Source organism: Canariomyces notabilis (genome assembly GCF_033297395.1).
Source record: "Canariomyces notabilis strain CBS 508.74 unplaced genomic scaffold N656scaffold_31, whole genome shotgun sequence".
NCBI classification, from domain to species: domain Eukaryota; kingdom Fungi; phylum Ascomycota; class Sordariomycetes; order Sordariales; family Chaetomiaceae; genus Canariomyces; species Canariomyces notabilis.
In genome coordinates, this window is record NW_027041853.1 from 324,568 (window position 1) to 341,518 (window position 16,951).

The window sequence follows — 16,951 nt, forward strand, 5'->3', positions numbered from 1 at the left end:
CAAGTTATGAGTTATGTGGTCTGTGACGAAGATGGGTAAGTTGGCTGAGAAGAACAGCAGCCTTGCCGTTGGCACCAACGCCAGCTGTTTCCAACTAAGAAAAAATAAAATCACAAAGAAAACAGAATGGGCCTTCACTTTCGGTTAGCGCAGGGTTGAGCTGCCTTCACAGTCCTTGTCTCATAAGACCTTCAATCTCAACCTTAATTCAACTTCAGAGAATCGTCTTCTGACGATTTTCCAACTTCGACTCGACGACTTCATTCCATATGTCTCTCATAATCCGAATGTAACTTTGAGCTTGGCTGTCCACTCTTTTTCATGGTCATATCGAGAACGGGTCGGCATCGACAGTGAGCTGCCCAGCCGCAGCAACTTTTCTCATTTGTATCTTTCATCTTTAGACTTATCGACCGACGGCAAGGCAACATGGCCCTCCGGCAAAAGCTCAGCAAGCCATTTGTGGTCGAACCGACCTCGGAGCACACCCACACAGTTGTTTTCCTTCACCGTTTTCCCGAGTCCGTGACCGACGATGAGCTCCCCGCCAAAGTCCTGTCGTCAAAACAGACCAAAAACCACAAAACACTGCACGAGCAGTTTCGGGGCATCCGATGGGTCTTCCCGTTCCCCAAGACCGGCGCGTTCCCCTACGCAAACCTCAGCGCCGCCGACAAGGCCGCCGTAGGCCTGCTTCCAACGTCGGTGCCCTACATTACGCAGATCCTCCTCCAAGAAGCCAAAGTTATCGGTAGCCTCGACAAAGTGATTCTAGGCGGCCAGGGCGAGACTGCTGTTGCGGCGCACGGAGCCATGTCGTCCTTCCCGGAGCCACGCAACGTGGATGTGACCAAATTCATGCGCGACACCCTCCACTCACCCTCGTGGACCGATATCGCCAGCGACCCGCGCCTTGCCGGCTTCGTTGGCATGCACGCCGAAGCCCGCGAACCCACACGCGACGTCACCAGCTACAGCATCGCGCGCAAGACGCCCAACAACAACCCGCCGCACATCAACACGTCCATCGTCGCCAACACGCCGCATTGCTTCATCCACGGCGGGTACAAGGTGCAGACCGCCACCTGGGACGGCCGTCGCATCGACGACTTTGCCCGGTTCCTCGCCGAGGTTGTGGGTGTCCACCGTGAAGTCGACCCCAAAGAACTTGTGAAGAAGGAGGGGCGGGAGGAACTCACGCCCCGCGATCGCACCATTCAGCCCGAAAAGGAGAAGGACGACGGTCTAACCGAGGCACAAAAGTACGCCCTCGAAGTCGCCAAGGAAAAGAAGGCCAACGAAGCCCTCGCAGAGAAAATCAAGCGTCGCATCGAGGCCGACAAGGTCGAGCGCAAGATCCGCCAGGAGCGCGAGAGGCAGGCGCGTGAGGCGCGCGAGGTGGCGGGGCAGCGCGCGATCATCAAAGGCGAGGACGAGGACGACAAGAAAGAAGATGCAGAGCCCTTGGCCCTGCAACGCTACGAGCGACCGATGTGGGTGGTGGGCGACAGCGCTGTTTGCGCCGGCTTTAATATGTACGATCATAGTGAGGATTCAGAGGACGACGACGAGAATACTACCTTACCACGCCGTCTTCCTAAGCGGCGCAGGAAGGACCCTCCTGGGCAGCGGGCTGCCGGTGATGCCAACTGGGAGGCTCCGTGTGCGGTCAGGGGGGAGATGAGTGAGGCGCAGATGAGAGCCTTTGGGTTGATTAAGGACTCGGGACCAGAGGGGAAGAAGGATGGGAAAGGAGAGAACCGGGTTCTCCGGGGCATCAAGCGGGAGCGTCTTGATCACTAAGTAATTCTTGGAGTGTATGCGGGCACAGCCAGAAGTAGCCTGCGAGTGTGTACCTAATCTGTAATACCCGTGGGTCGCCTGGTGTTTCCCCGGAGAACCGGCTGTAGGCTCATCAAGAGCCTCAAGCGAGAGATGTCCTCATCACTAAGTAGTGCCTGGAATCTATGCGGGCATAGCCAGGAGTAACCCGCGGAGTCTGTACGTACCTAATCTGTAATACCCGTGGATCGCCTGGTATCTGTTCTGGAGAACCGACTGTAGTCGATTCGAATAATATCGTCGTCGATGCCATGCTTCCCCATATGTACATACACACGGGACAGTAGAAGTTGACCTGGACCACGATGGAGGCCAACTGATAGCAAATGTTCAGAATGTACACTATCAGTTCAGAATGTACGGATACCCCTGTTCTCTCATCTGCTGAATGAATGATCCAACCAGTCTCTGAATTATATGGGCATATCAGCCCTTGTTTTCGCAGCAATCTGTCACGGTCCTTTTGCAGCGTGCCAGCGTCTCAAGCTTCTTATTTTCCCGGATGGGTGGTGATTCTTCACCGACTACCCCCAAGGTAGTGCCCCCGGGCCGTGTTCTAACTTCTCCACTTCCCCAGATTCTCAGCATCCCCAGCCAGATCCGACAGCAGTTTGCGGAGGCTAGGAGGATCAATCTCGGTCAAAGAAACCCACCGAATTTGAGACCAGGGCTTGCATTCCTTGTATGAATTGGAGAGTTGGGATCCGTCGCTGCGGGTCCAATGATTACTAGTAATCCGGGGTAAGCGTGGAGACTGGAGTCGACCGTACCGGAGTGGCTGGAACCGCCCATCGTGCCGTATTACACATGCCCTTAGTCTCATGTACTGTACATGTCGTGTGGGATCATGGTTGCATCAGGAACTCTTACTTAGTTCTCGCCGTGGGCCAAGGCAAGTTTCCAGCTCCAGGTTGCATTGTGAGGCTGTACTCCTGTCCATCTTGGACCCCAGTGAGTCGTCAAATCTCAGTGCTACTGTACCTAGGCCCAAGGCAAGTTACCGCAGCAGGTGTGTGATGAAACCATGAAACCACCCCGTCGGGCCTAGGTTGGTAGCCAGCCAGCAGAGCAGAGCAGCCCAGCCAGGCCGGCAAGCAATTTGGTGTACTCCATCGCGACGTCAAAAACGTGCATTCATGTGTCCATGACTCCAAGTACACAGAGCAAACATGGTCCCGAGTCCTTCGTCTCAAAAAGTAGCATGAAAATACCTCGAGTCTCTGCCTACAAAAGCACCAACCTCCAAAGTTTCGGGTTGAACCTTGGACCCATGAATCCAGGCTCCCAGAGCCCGCCGATAACACACAGAACCACTTATATCCCAACTTCCCTTCAGGTCCAGTACCTGAACTCTGGGTGTCTGCTCCCGAGCTTCAACTTCTCCTGCTCCGTGAGTCCTTCCAGCCGGTGGTCACGCTTCCCCGCCGCGCGAGCACGGTTCTCATACATGCAGTAGAAAATCCCAAAAATGGCAAGACAGACGACGGCAATCTGACCGCAGAGGTTGATGGTGTGGCCGGTGTAGTACTTGGGAGAGTCCTCTTTGATGTAGGTCCACCTGTTTATACACCCGTTCAGCCAACATTGTTCTAGGTTCCGATTTTGGAGGTCATCAAGTATTAGGTAGGTAGACTCACGTCGCGACAATGCCACCGATGGTACCGAGTGTGACCACGTAGCCGCTGGTGACGGCTCGCACCGAGGGACCTGCCGAATCTAGTTGCCGGAAGAAAAAACGGGGTCAGTTACAACAAAGCCGCGTCCACCCAGGCAGGGTCACCTACTATTCATAGCCCAACTCAAGAATCCAGGACCACCAGGATACGCGCCGACCGTGACGAAGAAGACAGCCATGTAGCGGACGCTGGACCGTGTCTCAAACCGCAGCAGGGCAAATCCGATAATAGCCAGAAGCGAAAACGCCGCCAACCATATCCCCCGCTGGCGGGTCTTGTCGCTGGCCCAGGCGACAGCGACGGCAACCAGGCACGCCATGACATAAGGGGGCACCGAATACAGCTGCGCCTCGGTGCTGGTGTAGCCCAGGTCGTTGAGGATGGTGGGCATAAAGACGGACACACCTTGGACCGTGATGTTGATGATGAAGAAGCCCAGCGCGCACGTGTAGTTGTGGATGCAAAAGATGCCCTGCTTCAGGTCCTTCATGGTGACTTTCTCGGCCGGGTCGGCCTTGTGTTCGCGGTGCAGGCGCTCGGCCGCAATGCGCCGTTCCCGCTCGTTGAGGAAATACGCGTCGCTCGGGGTCGTGGGCATCCAGATGGGCGACAGCCCGCCGATGATGACGGTGAGGAGGCCCTCGAAGAAGAAGATGTTGCGCCAGGTGTAGAGGCGGGCTCCGGCGGCGCCCCATTCGGGGATTCTCGAGAGACCTGTGGCCAACAGCCCGCCAAAGGCCCCGGCGAAGGAGGCGGCTGACACGTAGATGCCGATGCGAAACAGCAGCTCGTTGCGCTTGTAGAAGCAACTCAGGAAGAAGGCCATGCCGGGCATGGCGCCGCCCTCGAATATCCCGAGGAACACGCGCGCAACGATGAGGCCCGCAAAGTCCTTGACAAAGGCGGTGCAGAGCGAGACCAGGCCGAAACCGCAGACAAGAAGGGGTAGGTAGTAGCGCGGGCCAATAGCCTTGAGGAGGATGTTGCTGGGCACCTCGACGGTCAGGTAGACGATGTAGAAGACAGACAGGGCCCAGTTGAAGCGAACACCCTCGTTGAGATGCAGCTCGTCGGCCATGCCCTGGATGCGCGCGTTGCCGATGTTGATGCGGTCGAGGAAGCAAAGCATGTACAGCAGCGTCACCAGTGGCACCGTGTGCCAGTCAATTTTGCGCCGGATTGCCCTCTCCTCCTCCTCAGTCCATTCCAGCTCGCTTTCGTCTGACGATGACCCGCCATCCTTGGCTGAGTAGGTGTTGACCTGCTCCTTCTCGATGTGTTGCGCTGGAGGGGTGAGAGTAAGGCCGGCACAGTCAGCGGAAAGCTCTGGTGTCTGAGCTGGCTGTTGCTCACCAATCTCCTTCTCGGTGTCTGCCATGGCTACCATAATGCCGGTCACCGGGCGCCAAGCCTGAATATTTTTCTGCCCGAAATCGCTTCAGGGGTGGCTTTGGAGGAGAAAGAACCGGGACGCCACCAGCAGTAAGTCACCACTGCTACGGGGACCTTGAAAGGGGGAGACGGATTCGCGGCTGGAGGCTAGAGCACACAGCGCAGCGGCCGAGAAGATGAAAATGCTTTCTTATAAAGGACGCTCCCAAGGTCTCATCGGACCAAGGCCCAAAATGTGGTAGCGTGTTACCCTCCATCCGAGCCATCCATGACGGGGTGGAGTAGCAGCAGCGAAAGAGCTTCCTGGATCCAATAAACTTGAGGCCGGTAAGTATAACCGGGGCTGAGGAATAGTGGATGACGGTGCTGAACCGGTCTTGCACCTACATGGGTCCGAGAGGAGAAGGATGCCAGGGCCAGAACGCATCTTGGTGGGAGCTTGTCACAAATACGATTGTCAGCAGAACAGGGCGGCTTCGGCAGATAGATCTGGGACCGTTTTGCTGGTCTGTTGGTGTAGAATGGCGGGTTGCCCAGGCTGAAGGGGCTAGATGGACTGTGAAATGTGTCTAGATCGACAAAGCTACAGCGTCACGGGGGGTTGGTTTGGGTGATTGCACAAACGGAAAGTCATCAATGACAAATGTCCAGTTGCAGGCTGCGCTGTCTTTTGTGAGCAAGTATCCGAGAAGTGATTGTGAATGGATCGGTACACAGCGTCAAGCAAAGAGAGCTCGTCCAAGCCGAGGTGATGGAAAAGAAAGGAAGATCGCTGTTCAATTGTTGGGATTCCAGGTTGAGAATTGGGATGAACACAGGTGCAGGAAGGTGCAATGGAAGCGGACTGCTTTCCGTTGGCAACAAGCACACAGTCCATTTAGGCAGCCCGTTGGTCGAATTCAGGCGGTAATCGCCAAGCCGCCGAGACAACTAGTAAATGCGGGGGAGGCAAGGGCCAAGAACCGCTCCAAGGAACAGGGGGCATTGAGTAGCAGCTAACCTTTGCAACCACCATTCCGTATCCCCCTCCCGAGTTCTGGGCCGACAGCTAGCCTCTAAGGTACGCAGCAAACCTAGACAAGGAACTTGTCGACGGCAATGACATGCGGAACGGCACTGCGCTTGTCAAGGCTACAGTAGCGGCAACTCCACTCGCGTCAGGGTCTCCTGTAGACCTGTACCGAGGTACTTCATCGAGTCTTTTCGGCTGTAAGCCCGCCATGATGATGAACGATTCACCCGTCCTATAGACTTCCCCCGTTCTTGTTGCGGCAGAGGCACATGGGCCCGACAGGACGGATGGCAATCAGCCTGTTGGCATCACCTTCTGCCATATTGCGGTGCTGATCCGATTGCTGACCACTCAGGAGCCAGGTCAATGCTCCTCTTCTGATAGCAGATTGCAGCGTACAGTCACTTGCATGTCTCTTGCTGCTGCATGTAGACTGATCCAATTGACCTTCCACGTTGGGCGTCCGTGGGGGCTGAAAGGGACGGAAGACATATTACCTACAGGCAGTCAGGTACTACCTCCAGTGGGCGTCATACATCCATAAGTGCTACCGTTGTAAGCTCCAGTACATTGATCTACGCTAATCCGATGATAAGAGCTGCAGCTGAATCCCGGACTTGAAGACGGCATGAAAGGAGCTTTTTGTCCCTCGGGTAACGGCACTCGGATTGATCCTCGCATTTGAGTCCGGGCGGCTAGAAATATGTCGACGGCAACAACGGAGATGTGCCGGTGAACTTTCTTGAACGGATTACCACCTGGTATTAACTTCTTGAATGGGCTGAACTTAGAAGCTCTCCCCACACAGGTACCTAGTGTAGGTACCTGTGTAGCCGAATGGGAGTAGAAGGTGACAGCGTCCGACAGATATGAGAGGCCCTTAGTTCGATCCCTCTCACTCCTTCGTTTTCGACTGAGAAGCAACCAAAACAAAACACGTACGACGGACTTGGTCAACGGTCGGGTCGATCGGTGTCTCGGCCCTGACTGTCCGCTAGGCACCGCGTGCGCTATAATGACTTTGGTCAACCTCAGGCTCGTCAAGCCTACCGGCGGAGCCTTGATTACCTTCCCTCGGAGAAGCAGAACGACATAAGGCGAGGCTATTCAAGATGGCCTTCAAATCCTTGACGGCATCTCCACCCGAACGGTACTCTAAACGCCACAGCCTCCAGATGACATCCCTCGCTGGATTATCGTCCGACACATGAGGATACTCCCCCCTTGCCAGCATCCGCTGAACAGCATCCTCATCCACTTCTTCCGGACGACCGTACGGCACAGCCCATTCTGTAATCTCGCAGATTGCAGTCCCAAGCGCGAACAACTCTAGCTCCACGCTCCCGTCGGCAGGCGCCTCGGCAACCGGCATCGGTGGCCAGTATCGTGGCTCATAGGAGAAGTGAACGTCAGGGGTAAACATTCCGCAGACTCGACCCGGAAAAATCACAGAGCTTGATGTTGAGACCATCGAAGACGATCGCATTCCGTGTCGACAGATCCCCCCAGATGACGCCACGGTCATGGAGGTGTTGAACGGCGGTTGCAAAGTCCACGGCCACCTTCAACCGGTCACACATGTCGGGCGCGGTGTGCTTCAGGATATAGCTGCGCAAGTCGCCCCATGGGGAGCGCTCGAGTCGTAGCGCCCAAGCCTCGCTGGTGCCGGGCAGCAGTTCCAGGCCAAGGCAGGCCGTGATATGTGGGTGCGGCCTGAGGGCGTCGTAAACCGTAACTTCACGCTTCAGGTGGTCGCTTGTATTTTCGGCAAAGGCCGGCTTGTCGTACACTTCGCCGTCAATCCAAAAGCCCCCGGCTTTGAGGACTGACTCGGTGTTGCCCTTTTCTGTGTAAATGATGCTGAATGCGGTCCTTGCTAGCGGTTCGTATCTGGCCCTGATTGCCTTTTCTGCGTCCTTGTCGGAGAGTGGCATGGTTACAACCTAAGGTAGCCTGAGGTACCTCGAATCGTTACTACTTCGACTCTTAGAGCAAAAAAGCAATGAGGGTGAAGCCCGGAAGTAAAGGGCACACCAGGTCCCCTCCCTGAGTCCCAGCCCAGCGACGACGTTCGCAAAGTCCGTGCCCCCTCCTCTGACGAAAGTATTGGGTATTAATTGTACGCAGCACGAATACACATATAACCCTGAACGCCGAACCTTAACCCTGATTAATAGATGACCCTTGATTGCGTCCCATGATTATTGCGTACGTTGGCCCTGAATTCCCTCCTTTCCTTCCTCCTGGCAAACCATTATGTTGAACCCCTTGCCCACCTCCGTCCCCTCCCCCACCTCGTACGGCTTCTCACCGGAGATGCTTGAGCATCAAGCTCCCTAACTGGGTATGGTGGAGTATCAAGCTCTTGCCTCGTCGACGCCACCCCGAATTCGGGACTTGGGTATGGAGCCGTGATGAACGCGGTCGACATGTCCGGTTGGATCTGAATCTCGGGTAGCCTGAGCACTGGCATGCTGGCTCTTGTCCGTGGTGAAGGTGGTGAGATGACTGATGCCCTTGACGCCGCGGCCGAAGTCGCCGCCGGTGATCGCAACTGCATTTCGCGCGAAGTCTGTGCCACCTCCTCATTTCTGATCGAGTTCAGTCTGGACAGCCTTTCCAGATGGCTGACCTGGAGACGCAAGATGGTGTCGAAGAAATCTCTGCGGTTTTCCATGTTTGCCGGGTCTCCGTTGCTCCCAAAGTTCAAGGCCAAGTGGCTGCACCTGAGCTCTCTTATTCGACTTTCGTCTCTACCTGGACGTCCTCGCTCGCACAAGTCCCACGCGCCCAGGCTCACCGGGCCTGGCCTCTGGAGGTGCATGTTAACCTGAAAGCGCTCCGACAAGCTGGAGGTGATTCGGAGGAGAGCTTCTTCTCTTGGGCTTGTAGCTTCGGTTGCTTGAAGGTCTGTTACTAGTGCCGGAGAGAATGCCTGTCAATACCGCCAGTCCTCAGTTCACAAGACGTGAAACTCAATAGACAGCGAGCTTACTCTTCATCTTCAACATTGTATACTCATTTTCACCTCCTCTATCCTTCAAAAAGGCAACCAACAGCGGAGGTCGAGGGTCGCGAACCACCAAAACGGTTCTGTTTGAGTAGGTCTGCACTAGGCTGGGCCTGAGGCTGTGTATCGAGGCGGTGCTAGTTGCTCTGGGGGTAGTCTGGCTTGACTGACTCGACACCGACGATTCTGGCGACGGACTGACGGCAGGAAGGTTCGAGTCATGTCTGGCCTCCACCCAGAACTGTATATGTCCGGTTCCCACATATTGTGGGAGGGGAATTCTCAATCTCCTGTAGTACGTAACAACACAGGTTACGTTCTCGAACACTTGTACTGGCTGGTAGTCGGTCACGAGTTGCTGAAACCTGAATGCGCTTTCTCTTGTTCGAAATGGATAGTCAACTCGATCCGTGCCTCTCCCATATCCTACTTCGACGTTCCACTCGGTCCGGTTCCTCCTTGGGATGGCGTAAATTGGGAGCACAAAGTCTTGAGATAGGTCCAAGTAACGCCTGGTTTCGGTAATGGTGCCCTCAGAGAGAATACTCCTCTCGACGATAACCAAGACTTTAGCACTGTCGCTCCATACCTGCCGCCGAACAAACAGCTCGCGGCGTGGAGCGACGGAATTGAATGGGATTTCAGTCGAAGTCAAGGGGAGCGCGACCGATGCCTCACCGGTGCCTAGTTCTACAAGAGAAGCTGGCGGCGACTCCATGGATGAGAAACAGGAAGGAGCGCGGGACAGTCAGCTTGTGGAGAACGCGAACTCGATATTTCAACTACTGCTGCATGTAACACATGACCTCTCAAAGCGAACGAGGAAGGAGCGAAGAAGAGGGGCAGCTGCCTGTTTTCCAGAATTCACGCATGCAGTGGCTTTGGTTGCCTGCCGCTGTCAACTTCAGCTGCCAGCCATGTCGAGGTTGTGTCCTATCACCGCTCAGGTGGCTTGCAGCAAACCGGTGCAGGACTTCAGGTCACTGGAGAGAACGAACACCGGGCGGTGCACACTGCTGCAGACACGACCGATTCTGGTGTCGTGGAGTTATCCAAAATGGCAAAGCAGAATCAAATGGCTCGCACTATCGACATCACAAAAGTGCACCAAAAGAGGCTCAGTCTGCCAAGGCCGTCTTCCTCCCATGTTGACCGTGATGGAAAGCTCCGAGCCTTGCCTAGTTCGCATGAGAGGCGGGCTCATGGCGTTTCCAAGCCTCGCTGGGCACCACCGACTCGACCCAGGCTTTCTCGCCCTGCTAAGGTAGGCACCCAACGGATATCCGGTGAGCTTCGGTGCTAGTAGTAATACCTCCTTCTTCAGCTGGTTCTCTCAACAATTCTTACACGACGCTTTCGACCTTGGTCTGCAGTTCTCCCCTCGGCACCAGCAGCCGCACCACCACGGTTCAAGACGTGAAACGTTGAAGGCAGCATGCAGGCATCACGAGATGAAAATACCTCGGGCTCGTTCGCCGCCGAGGGTCATGGCGTACACACTCTCACCCGGGAGGAGCTCCAGGAACGGATACAGCGTTACAACTCCGAGCGGGAGGTATGTCTTCCTCCTGGGTTCGACACAAATACTAGGCGAGTATGAACTCACACAGCCCCTTAGCGATTCGATGTAGCCCCTACCCGGAACCAACTTTTGAGCCGATTCACCGTCTTCTGTCTGGTTATAAACAGGACAATAGCGAGCGGCATCTTCACCCAGCCCGTGAACGTTCTTAAATACACCGGCAGTTCCGGGGCCGCTCTCCTGATCTGGGTTGTGGCTGGCATCATCATCCTCTGCGTGGTCGCGACCTGGATCGAATTGGCCTTGACCATCCCGATTCATTACGTCTTCCGTGACGGCAGCTGGCAAAGGGTTTCGTCGCCCAGGAACGGCGGAGACAAGAACTACGTACGGCCCACCTTAGGGACAACAGTGAAGAAGGCAAGCTGCTAACCTTCATCTCCCAGCTTGAGTACATTTACAAGAAGCCCCGCGACCTGATGAAATGCATCTTCGGCATCGCTTTCATCATCTGGGGCAACCTCGCCGGCAACGCTCTGCAGTTTGGTGTCTTTATGCAGCTGGCCATCAACCCGACCTGCCGTGAGGACGACAGCTCATGCTTCAACCACGGCTACGTAGTGGCCTGGGGCGTCTTTGTCCTCACCGTTTGCGCTCTTCTCAACATCTCGAGCCGAAAGTATACCATGGGCCTCAACAACCTCTTCGCAGTCGCGAAGCTTGCCTTTGTCGTCGTCGTTGCCGTCGTCGGCATCTCTTACGGCGCAGTCCACGGCGACGGGTGCAGAAGCATCACCTGGGCGCCCGCCCACCCAGCTGAGTCCGGCAACGTCGGCGACATTGCCCTGGCTCTCTTCTTTGCCATGTATCCGTACACGGGCTACGAGCAGCCCTTCTACGTCCTGTCCGAAGTCTCGCGTCCGCAAAAGACGTTTGCCAAAGCGACCATCTCGGCCATGGTGTGCGTGCTCATCCTCTTTCCCCTTACCAACGTCAGCTATCTGTGCATGAATCCCTACACCGGCAACGCCGCTCTGGCCGACAACATGGCCATCGCCTTTATCGAGCGGCTGTCCGGACTCGGATCTCACAGCACCGCGGTGCGCATCGTGTCCATCATCCTGGCCATCTTCATCTTTGGCAACCTCATGGCGCAGACGTACACGGCCTCGCGCGTGAAGCAAGAGGTGGCCAAGGAAGGCATCCTGCCATGGTCCCTGTTCTTCGCCACGGGCAACGACACGCTCATTTCCCGCCTCAAGCGCCCCCGTTCCGACAGCACTACTGCCAACAGAAACAGTACTGCGACACTGCCGCACACCCACCCCTACGGGCCCCACCACCGCAGCAGCACCGGCGTGACGGCCAGCACCGGCGCGAGCCGCCCCGCGAACGCAATCCGCAACCTCGACGGCCACCATGAACAGGCGCCCTTTGCCGCTACCGCCCTGCACTGGGCGTTTGAGGTAATCCTGCTCCTAGCCATCGGCCTGGCCCAGAAGCGGCCGTCGGACGCCTACGGCGGGCTGACATATGTGTACACGTACGTGGTGGTTGGGGTCCTGGGGTTCCTCACAGCGGCGGGGCTGCTGTACCTGAAACTCGACTCGTGGGTGTCAGAGATGGGGATACTGTCGCGGCGTAACTGGGCGCGCAAGTCCGTCTGGCAGTCCTGGCTGGACCCGCTGCCCGTGCTTGTGGCGACGGCGGGGTTGGGGTTTTTGCTCATCGCTGCGTTTGTCCCGCCCAGCGAGCCTAAGCGGACTGGAGGTTGGCCGTGGTGGGTTGGGCCTACAGTCGGTATGGGCAGTGCCCTCCTGGGCGTGGTCTGGTGGTGCGGGTTGGTGTTTGTTCAGTGGGCTGGGCGGTGGGAGCTGCAGACGCAGCGGCTGCCGGTGGTGGAAATTGATGAGGACGGGCAGGCTGTGCAGAAGGCGGAGTTGGTTGAGCATGTCAAAGTGCCCGTCGAAGGGAAGGGGGGTAGGAGAAGGAGGAGGGAGGTGTGGGAGGAGGGGGATCCGTGACTGTTCGCGGGCTTTGGGAATGTGATCACTCTGGGAGTCTGGGTCTCTGGGGTGATCCCCAGCTGCGAGTGTAAACCACGTCCAAAGTGATGATCCAGGTATTGCCATCAGTCGGTCAGTAGAATCTATGATTTGGTGTCTCCTCAAACAGTCCCGGCGGCGTGCGGTGTTGAGATTGCGTAGGAATGAGGTCGTTCTATGACGATCTGAAGTGTGAAAGAAAAAACCTCAGTGGCTGACCAAGCTGCCATCAGGGCCATGGCCACCGCATCGTTAGGCTGTCTCGGCCCTGTCATTTTAGCGACCTAATTCGCTAACCAATTGCGGAGTTAGGGAACGTTAGTGGGAGATAGGGGGTTCTTTCAGGGGTGAGGTGTGCGTTATCCAGGTCCCGCGGGCATCTCCACCCAGTTTAATCTCATTTTCCAGGGGGTTCCGGCTATCGAAGAGAACAGTGGAAGGTGCCACTTGCAACAATTCCTGAACTTGAACCTTCCAGCCCACTTTCCAAATTCCAATCAACACAAAATACCACACCTTCTTCAACTGCTTTCCACTATTTAGCAGTTTACATTTTAAGGTTGGACGGAGAACCCTTTAGTCGATTACTACCTCGTCGAAGCCCACGGCGAGCTCGCACCCAACAAGCCGTGGACCTCGAACTTCTCGAAGGGCAAGTTTAGCTTCAATCATTAATGCCGGAGGGAGTCCACGAGGGCTTCCAGAACACTCGCGTCAACAATCCCTCCATCGGGCCACGAGGACCTTCTGGCAATACCAGGTCTGAAAAACGTTGGAATAATTGGGTGGTATTTCCTGTGGTTGGAGTGGCCTAAAGTTGAAGATGGGAGATGCCCAGCCGAGCCACAATAAATACAGGAAATTGATGCAATGGTTCCTGCCCACTTTACAGGTCCGTCTGCAAGAGGCAGCGTGTGGCTGGGACCGTCGCTTCTCGAAAGACACTTTGTCGAGGCTGGCCACTTTCAATGGCACTGAGAGTGAGGGCTACAGGTTCATCAATCAGCCACAATTCCCCAGGCCCAAGTCAAACCTTTCCCTCCACCCTGACACGATGATGGCTCCGGGAGCTCAACCGTAACACCATCGCTCTAACTAACCGTAATACTCGCAGAGCCACTGCTCACCCAGGACCCTGTGGCGTTCAAGTTCAGTTGGAACCCCAGGCGGGCTCATCATCACCATGATCATCATGATGATGTGGCTGGCTGGGCGCCGCCACATTCCAGGACCCAGTGGCGCCAGGTTCCATTCACCATTTGCTGAAAACGTTCTCGTTCACGCCGTCACGGTGACTGTAGCGGTGGGACGCCATAATCACGACCGAGACATTCTCGTGACTCGTGAGGCCCGACGGGAGCTAGCCTTTGAGTCATGATTTCACTAAGATGAGGACAGTCAAGATACGTGGTAGCACATGCGGCACCTTCGCCTTTATGGCGCCCGCAAGCGGTGCTCAAATTACCCTAGGATTATCACCTCCTTCGCTCTTCCTCAACAATAACATGGTGTCACACGGCTGAGCGGTTGGGGCTCCGGGGACAGGCACAATGCTAACGACGTCGTTTCGGGACGAGACTGAACAAACCGGTGTGAGTATCAATGATCCCAATGACCCGTGACGCATAACGTTGACATAGCATATAGCATTTGAACTCATCGGCAACTTCTTCCATGTGATCAGGACTGTCGATATTAACGTTCGGCGGATTCTATTATCCCAATTTCCTAAATCCTGAGAATAATACTCGAAAACACACCATCTGAATTCCCACTGGTTACACGCCTTATGATGAACTATATCACTGGCAGAATCCGGCAGGAATACGACGGTGTCCGTCGCCTGCAAGACGAGGTCAGAGATCTCTGAGGGAGACTAAATCTTCCAGGACATTTCGATAAGGGATGCCCGATTGTTCTTGGTGAGCCACTCGCAGCATACGCCATCTCCCAAGTTCTTCCAAGAGGGACACCGGCGAAGGACAACTCGACTGACTCGGCTGACTGAATCCATTTAATCGAGTGAAGTACCCGGATTCAGCGGATGGGGTCGTCCGCTTCTAGGGACACTGAACTACTTTGGCGGCTTTTCAGACTTGGCGTCGGCCTTGTCCACTGATGGATATACCGTCGTTCTTGTCCGTATTGGGCCGATATCAAGCAACAGAGAACGGGCCTGCGAGATTTACGAGCAGCTTACTAGAATCAGAGGTCCTCCGACTCCGGGAGGCCAGGCAAGGCAGGCAACAATGCTCGTCCGTTAATGTTTTTGGCTAAGGTTGACGAGACCAGAGGCTTTGACCTTCCGGGAAGCACACCACCGACCATGATAAACCTTGATCTCGGAACTGGACTCCTTCTACCGAGAGGAGCACCGGCTCCGCAGACGCCGCTCGCAGTTGTCTACGGCGCCGATCACTTGCCGCAGTCATGGACATGGAGTGACACGAACAGAGTCAACTTCATCTGCCACTCACAAGGTGATACGACAGTTAGGTACCTGATCTGGCTACTGTCAGGTGGAGGGGAACCCAACTTGCCACAATTCCGTGGTGTCGACCGACGGCCGTGGGTGAAGGCTGTTGTTACTCTGGGCACCCCTCACAAGGGTACGCCGGTTACCGAAGTAATAGAGGTAAGACACCGAGCCATATATATGTTACACAAGTAATTAAACTATGCGTAGAATACGTTAACTCGGGGTAAAATCAGTCCAGTCGTGGACTAAATTTATCACCTCTTGTTCATTCGCAAGCCGAGAGGACAGGTTCTACGATCTCCATCTTGACCACTGGGGCTTTGCCCGGCGCAATCTGGAGTCTTACCATCACATGCGTGCGAGAATTGCCACCGACGTTCAAGCATGGTGGGACAACAACACTACTAGTAACGGCTTTCGTGACAACAGTATTGAAGGCGCAGGGTACCTAAACGGTGAAGAGCGTGGATTTACCCACCCGATCTATTTCTTCACAATGAGTTTCTGTGCTACGCAACCCCTACCCGATCTGTCTCTCACCGATGAGGACGTCAACGACTTTCTTAGTCTGTTCCGTCCGGTCCTCAAAATCTTGGACCCTTTGGGCTTTGGGGCCTGGGCCGCTCGCAAACTTGTTCCCAAAATTGAGCCGTTCACCCGCTGTATTGGGCTTACGCCTCCCTTCCAGGCCGTACTTGAGTTTTGCATATAAATCTTCCTTATCCGCTCAAAAGGGTCCAAAACTGGTCGCTCTGAGGACAAGAAACCGCCCCCTTTGAACAACAACGAAGACAAGAAGATGTCGCTATTGTGGGGAGGCCGTGAACATGAATCTGGAACTAGTATTTCACTTTCATTTTCGGTTGTGCTGCTGACTCAGCAAAGTTCAGGTCACGTGAAGGAACGTTTTCTGATGATTGAAACGGTAGGGAACGTGTTCGCGCTCAGTTTTCACATCTCCGTTTTCCAATTCCGTTTTCTGACTTTTGCTGTGGTGTGAATCTAATGTCGCTTTATTGTGACCACGCTTTCACTAACGCGTTGCGAACCCGCTCTTAGCCAACCAAACGTGTTTGTGACCTCCTCTACACGGTCTAGGGTAATGGCCGCTTTCGTGTTCATATGTGTCAAAGGATGCCGATCCCACGGGCCGCCGTCCTCAACCAGGTCAAATTTGACGGCTACACCGTAGGCCGGTCTCTTCGGCCTAAGAGGAGTCTTCAGCGAGAATGTAGCGATGTGGACTCAACGACCTGCCGTGCTCGTGCTGCGAATACCGGCCCTAGCCCGGCGCTCGGCCTCCTTCTACCGGCTTGGTTCCGGTACATCGACGCCAGGTTGCCTATGCTGGTCAGCGTGTTAGGATGCTCATCTCCTAGAACCCTCAGACTCGTTTCTATAAGGTAGGTTTATATCTATTAAACTAAGATAAAAAAGCCTAATAGTACCTCAGTACGTTTTCAGGAACCTATCTAGGACTTATAGACATTGGAGCTATATAAAACTCACTTGCAGGGACAAGTCGAGCCTGTCACAGTTAATGCCCCGATGTTACAATGCATAGGAGTGGATCGTATTCCGCTTCTCAGCCCGTTGAGTCCGCTAGGTGGCTCAACAAGGATCATTCAGCTAGAGCCTGGCCACCTCTAGAGGATTGAATAGGCTACTACTTCCTATCTGAGTTAGCTTGTGGCAAGTCAATATTCCCAGCTAGCCAAGTTACCGGCAGAGAAAGACACCGAAAACAGTAGAATATAGTAGAATTAAAGGATAACTATATAGTAACTCGCCCTCCCAGACCCTTCTGTGGCACGCTATGAGAAGAAAATATAAGAGAATAAGAAAGAGTGAGTAAAGCAACAAACAAATGTGCCCTGCTCTCAAACACACCACACGGATTTCTTACTCAAGTATACCAGGACGCACCTTGCCCAACACCTTTTCGCTCAACTCAAGCGTCTGCCGGTGTATCC

The 16,951-nt window shown here is 54.9% G+C and overlaps 6 protein-coding genes across 6 annotated transcripts; 3 read left to right on the forward strand and 3 right to left on the reverse strand.

Annotated features, from left to right (window-relative positions):
- The first annotated feature begins 109 nt into the window (after positions 1-109).
- On the forward strand, positions 110-2,052 carry N656DRAFT_784115 (uncharacterized protein). Its single transcript, XM_064816092.1, has one exon. It carries the CDS (start codon positions 430-432, stop codon positions 1,801-1,803), a length of 1,374 nt encoding a protein of 457 aa, XP_064666182.1. The 5' UTR covers positions 110-429; the 3' UTR covers positions 1,804-2,052.
- A 1,122-nt stretch (positions 2,053-3,174) lies between these two features.
- N656DRAFT_717767 (MFS general substrate transporter) lies at positions 3,175-4,647 on the reverse strand (the record flags this gene model as incomplete). The annotated part of the gene is made up of 3 exons (XM_064812224.1): positions 3,175-3,400; positions 3,480-3,558; positions 3,627-4,647. The coding sequence occupies 3 exons, from the start codon at positions 4,645-4,647 to the stop codon at positions 3,175-3,177; spliced, it is 1,326 nt and encodes a 441-aa protein (XP_064666183.1).
- A 2,228-nt stretch (positions 4,648-6,875) lies between these two features.
- N656DRAFT_792482 (kinase-like protein) lies at positions 6,876-7,856 on the reverse strand (the record flags this gene model as incomplete). Its single annotated transcript, XM_064817090.1, has 3 exons — positions 6,876-6,916; positions 6,973-7,312; positions 7,344-7,856. The coding sequence occupies 3 exons, from the start codon at positions 7,854-7,856 to the stop codon at positions 6,876-6,878; spliced, it is 894 nt and encodes a 297-aa protein (XP_064666184.1).
- Positions 7,857-8,629: 773 nt separating this feature from the next.
- N656DRAFT_426396 (uncharacterized protein) lies at positions 8,630-9,819 on the reverse strand. Its single transcript, XM_064809614.1, has 2 exons — positions 8,918-9,819; positions 8,630-8,857 (listed from the first exon to the last, which is right to left on the reverse strand). Exons 1-2 carry the CDS (start codon positions 9,648-9,650, stop codon positions 8,748-8,750), a joined length of 843 nt encoding a protein of 280 aa, XP_064666185.1. The 5' UTR covers positions 9,651-9,819; the 3' UTR covers positions 8,630-8,747.
- Positions 9,820-10,162: 343 nt separating this feature from the next.
- N656DRAFT_848560 (uncharacterized protein) lies at positions 10,163-12,478 on the forward strand (the record flags this gene model as incomplete). The annotated part of the gene is made up of 4 exons (XM_064819305.1): positions 10,163-10,196; positions 10,257-10,487; positions 10,551-10,841; positions 10,901-12,478. Exons 2-4 carry the CDS (start codon positions 10,368-10,370, stop codon positions 12,476-12,478), a joined length of 1,989 nt encoding a protein of 662 aa, XP_064666186.1. The 5' UTR covers positions 10,163-10,196; positions 10,257-10,367.
- A 1,894-nt stretch (positions 12,479-14,372) lies between these two features.
- Positions 14,373-15,690, forward strand: N656DRAFT_717824 (alpha/beta-hydrolase; the record flags this gene model as incomplete). Its single annotated transcript, XM_064812228.1, has 4 exons — positions 14,373-14,421; positions 14,528-14,710; positions 14,794-15,134; positions 15,217-15,690. Coding segments are annotated over 4 exons (1,047 nt in total), but the record flags the coding sequence as incomplete, so codon positions are not given.
- Between the last annotated feature and the right edge of the window lie 1,261 nt (positions 15,691-16,951).

Excerpts from the sequence above, each read along its gene's own strand:
- N656DRAFT_784115 (XM_064816092.1), top strand. The coding sequence starts at position 430 with ATGGCCCTCCGGCAAAAGCTCAGCAAGCCATTTGTGGTCGAACCGACC.
- N656DRAFT_426396 (XM_064809614.1), bottom strand. The coding sequence starts at position 9,650 with ATGGAGTCGCCGCCAGCTTCTCTTGTAGAACTAGGCACCGGTGAGGCA. Across the intron at positions 8,858-8,917 it reads TACAATGTTGAAGATGAAGA|GCATTCTCTCCGGCACTAGT; the intron begins GTAAGCTCGCTG and ends CGGTATTGACAG.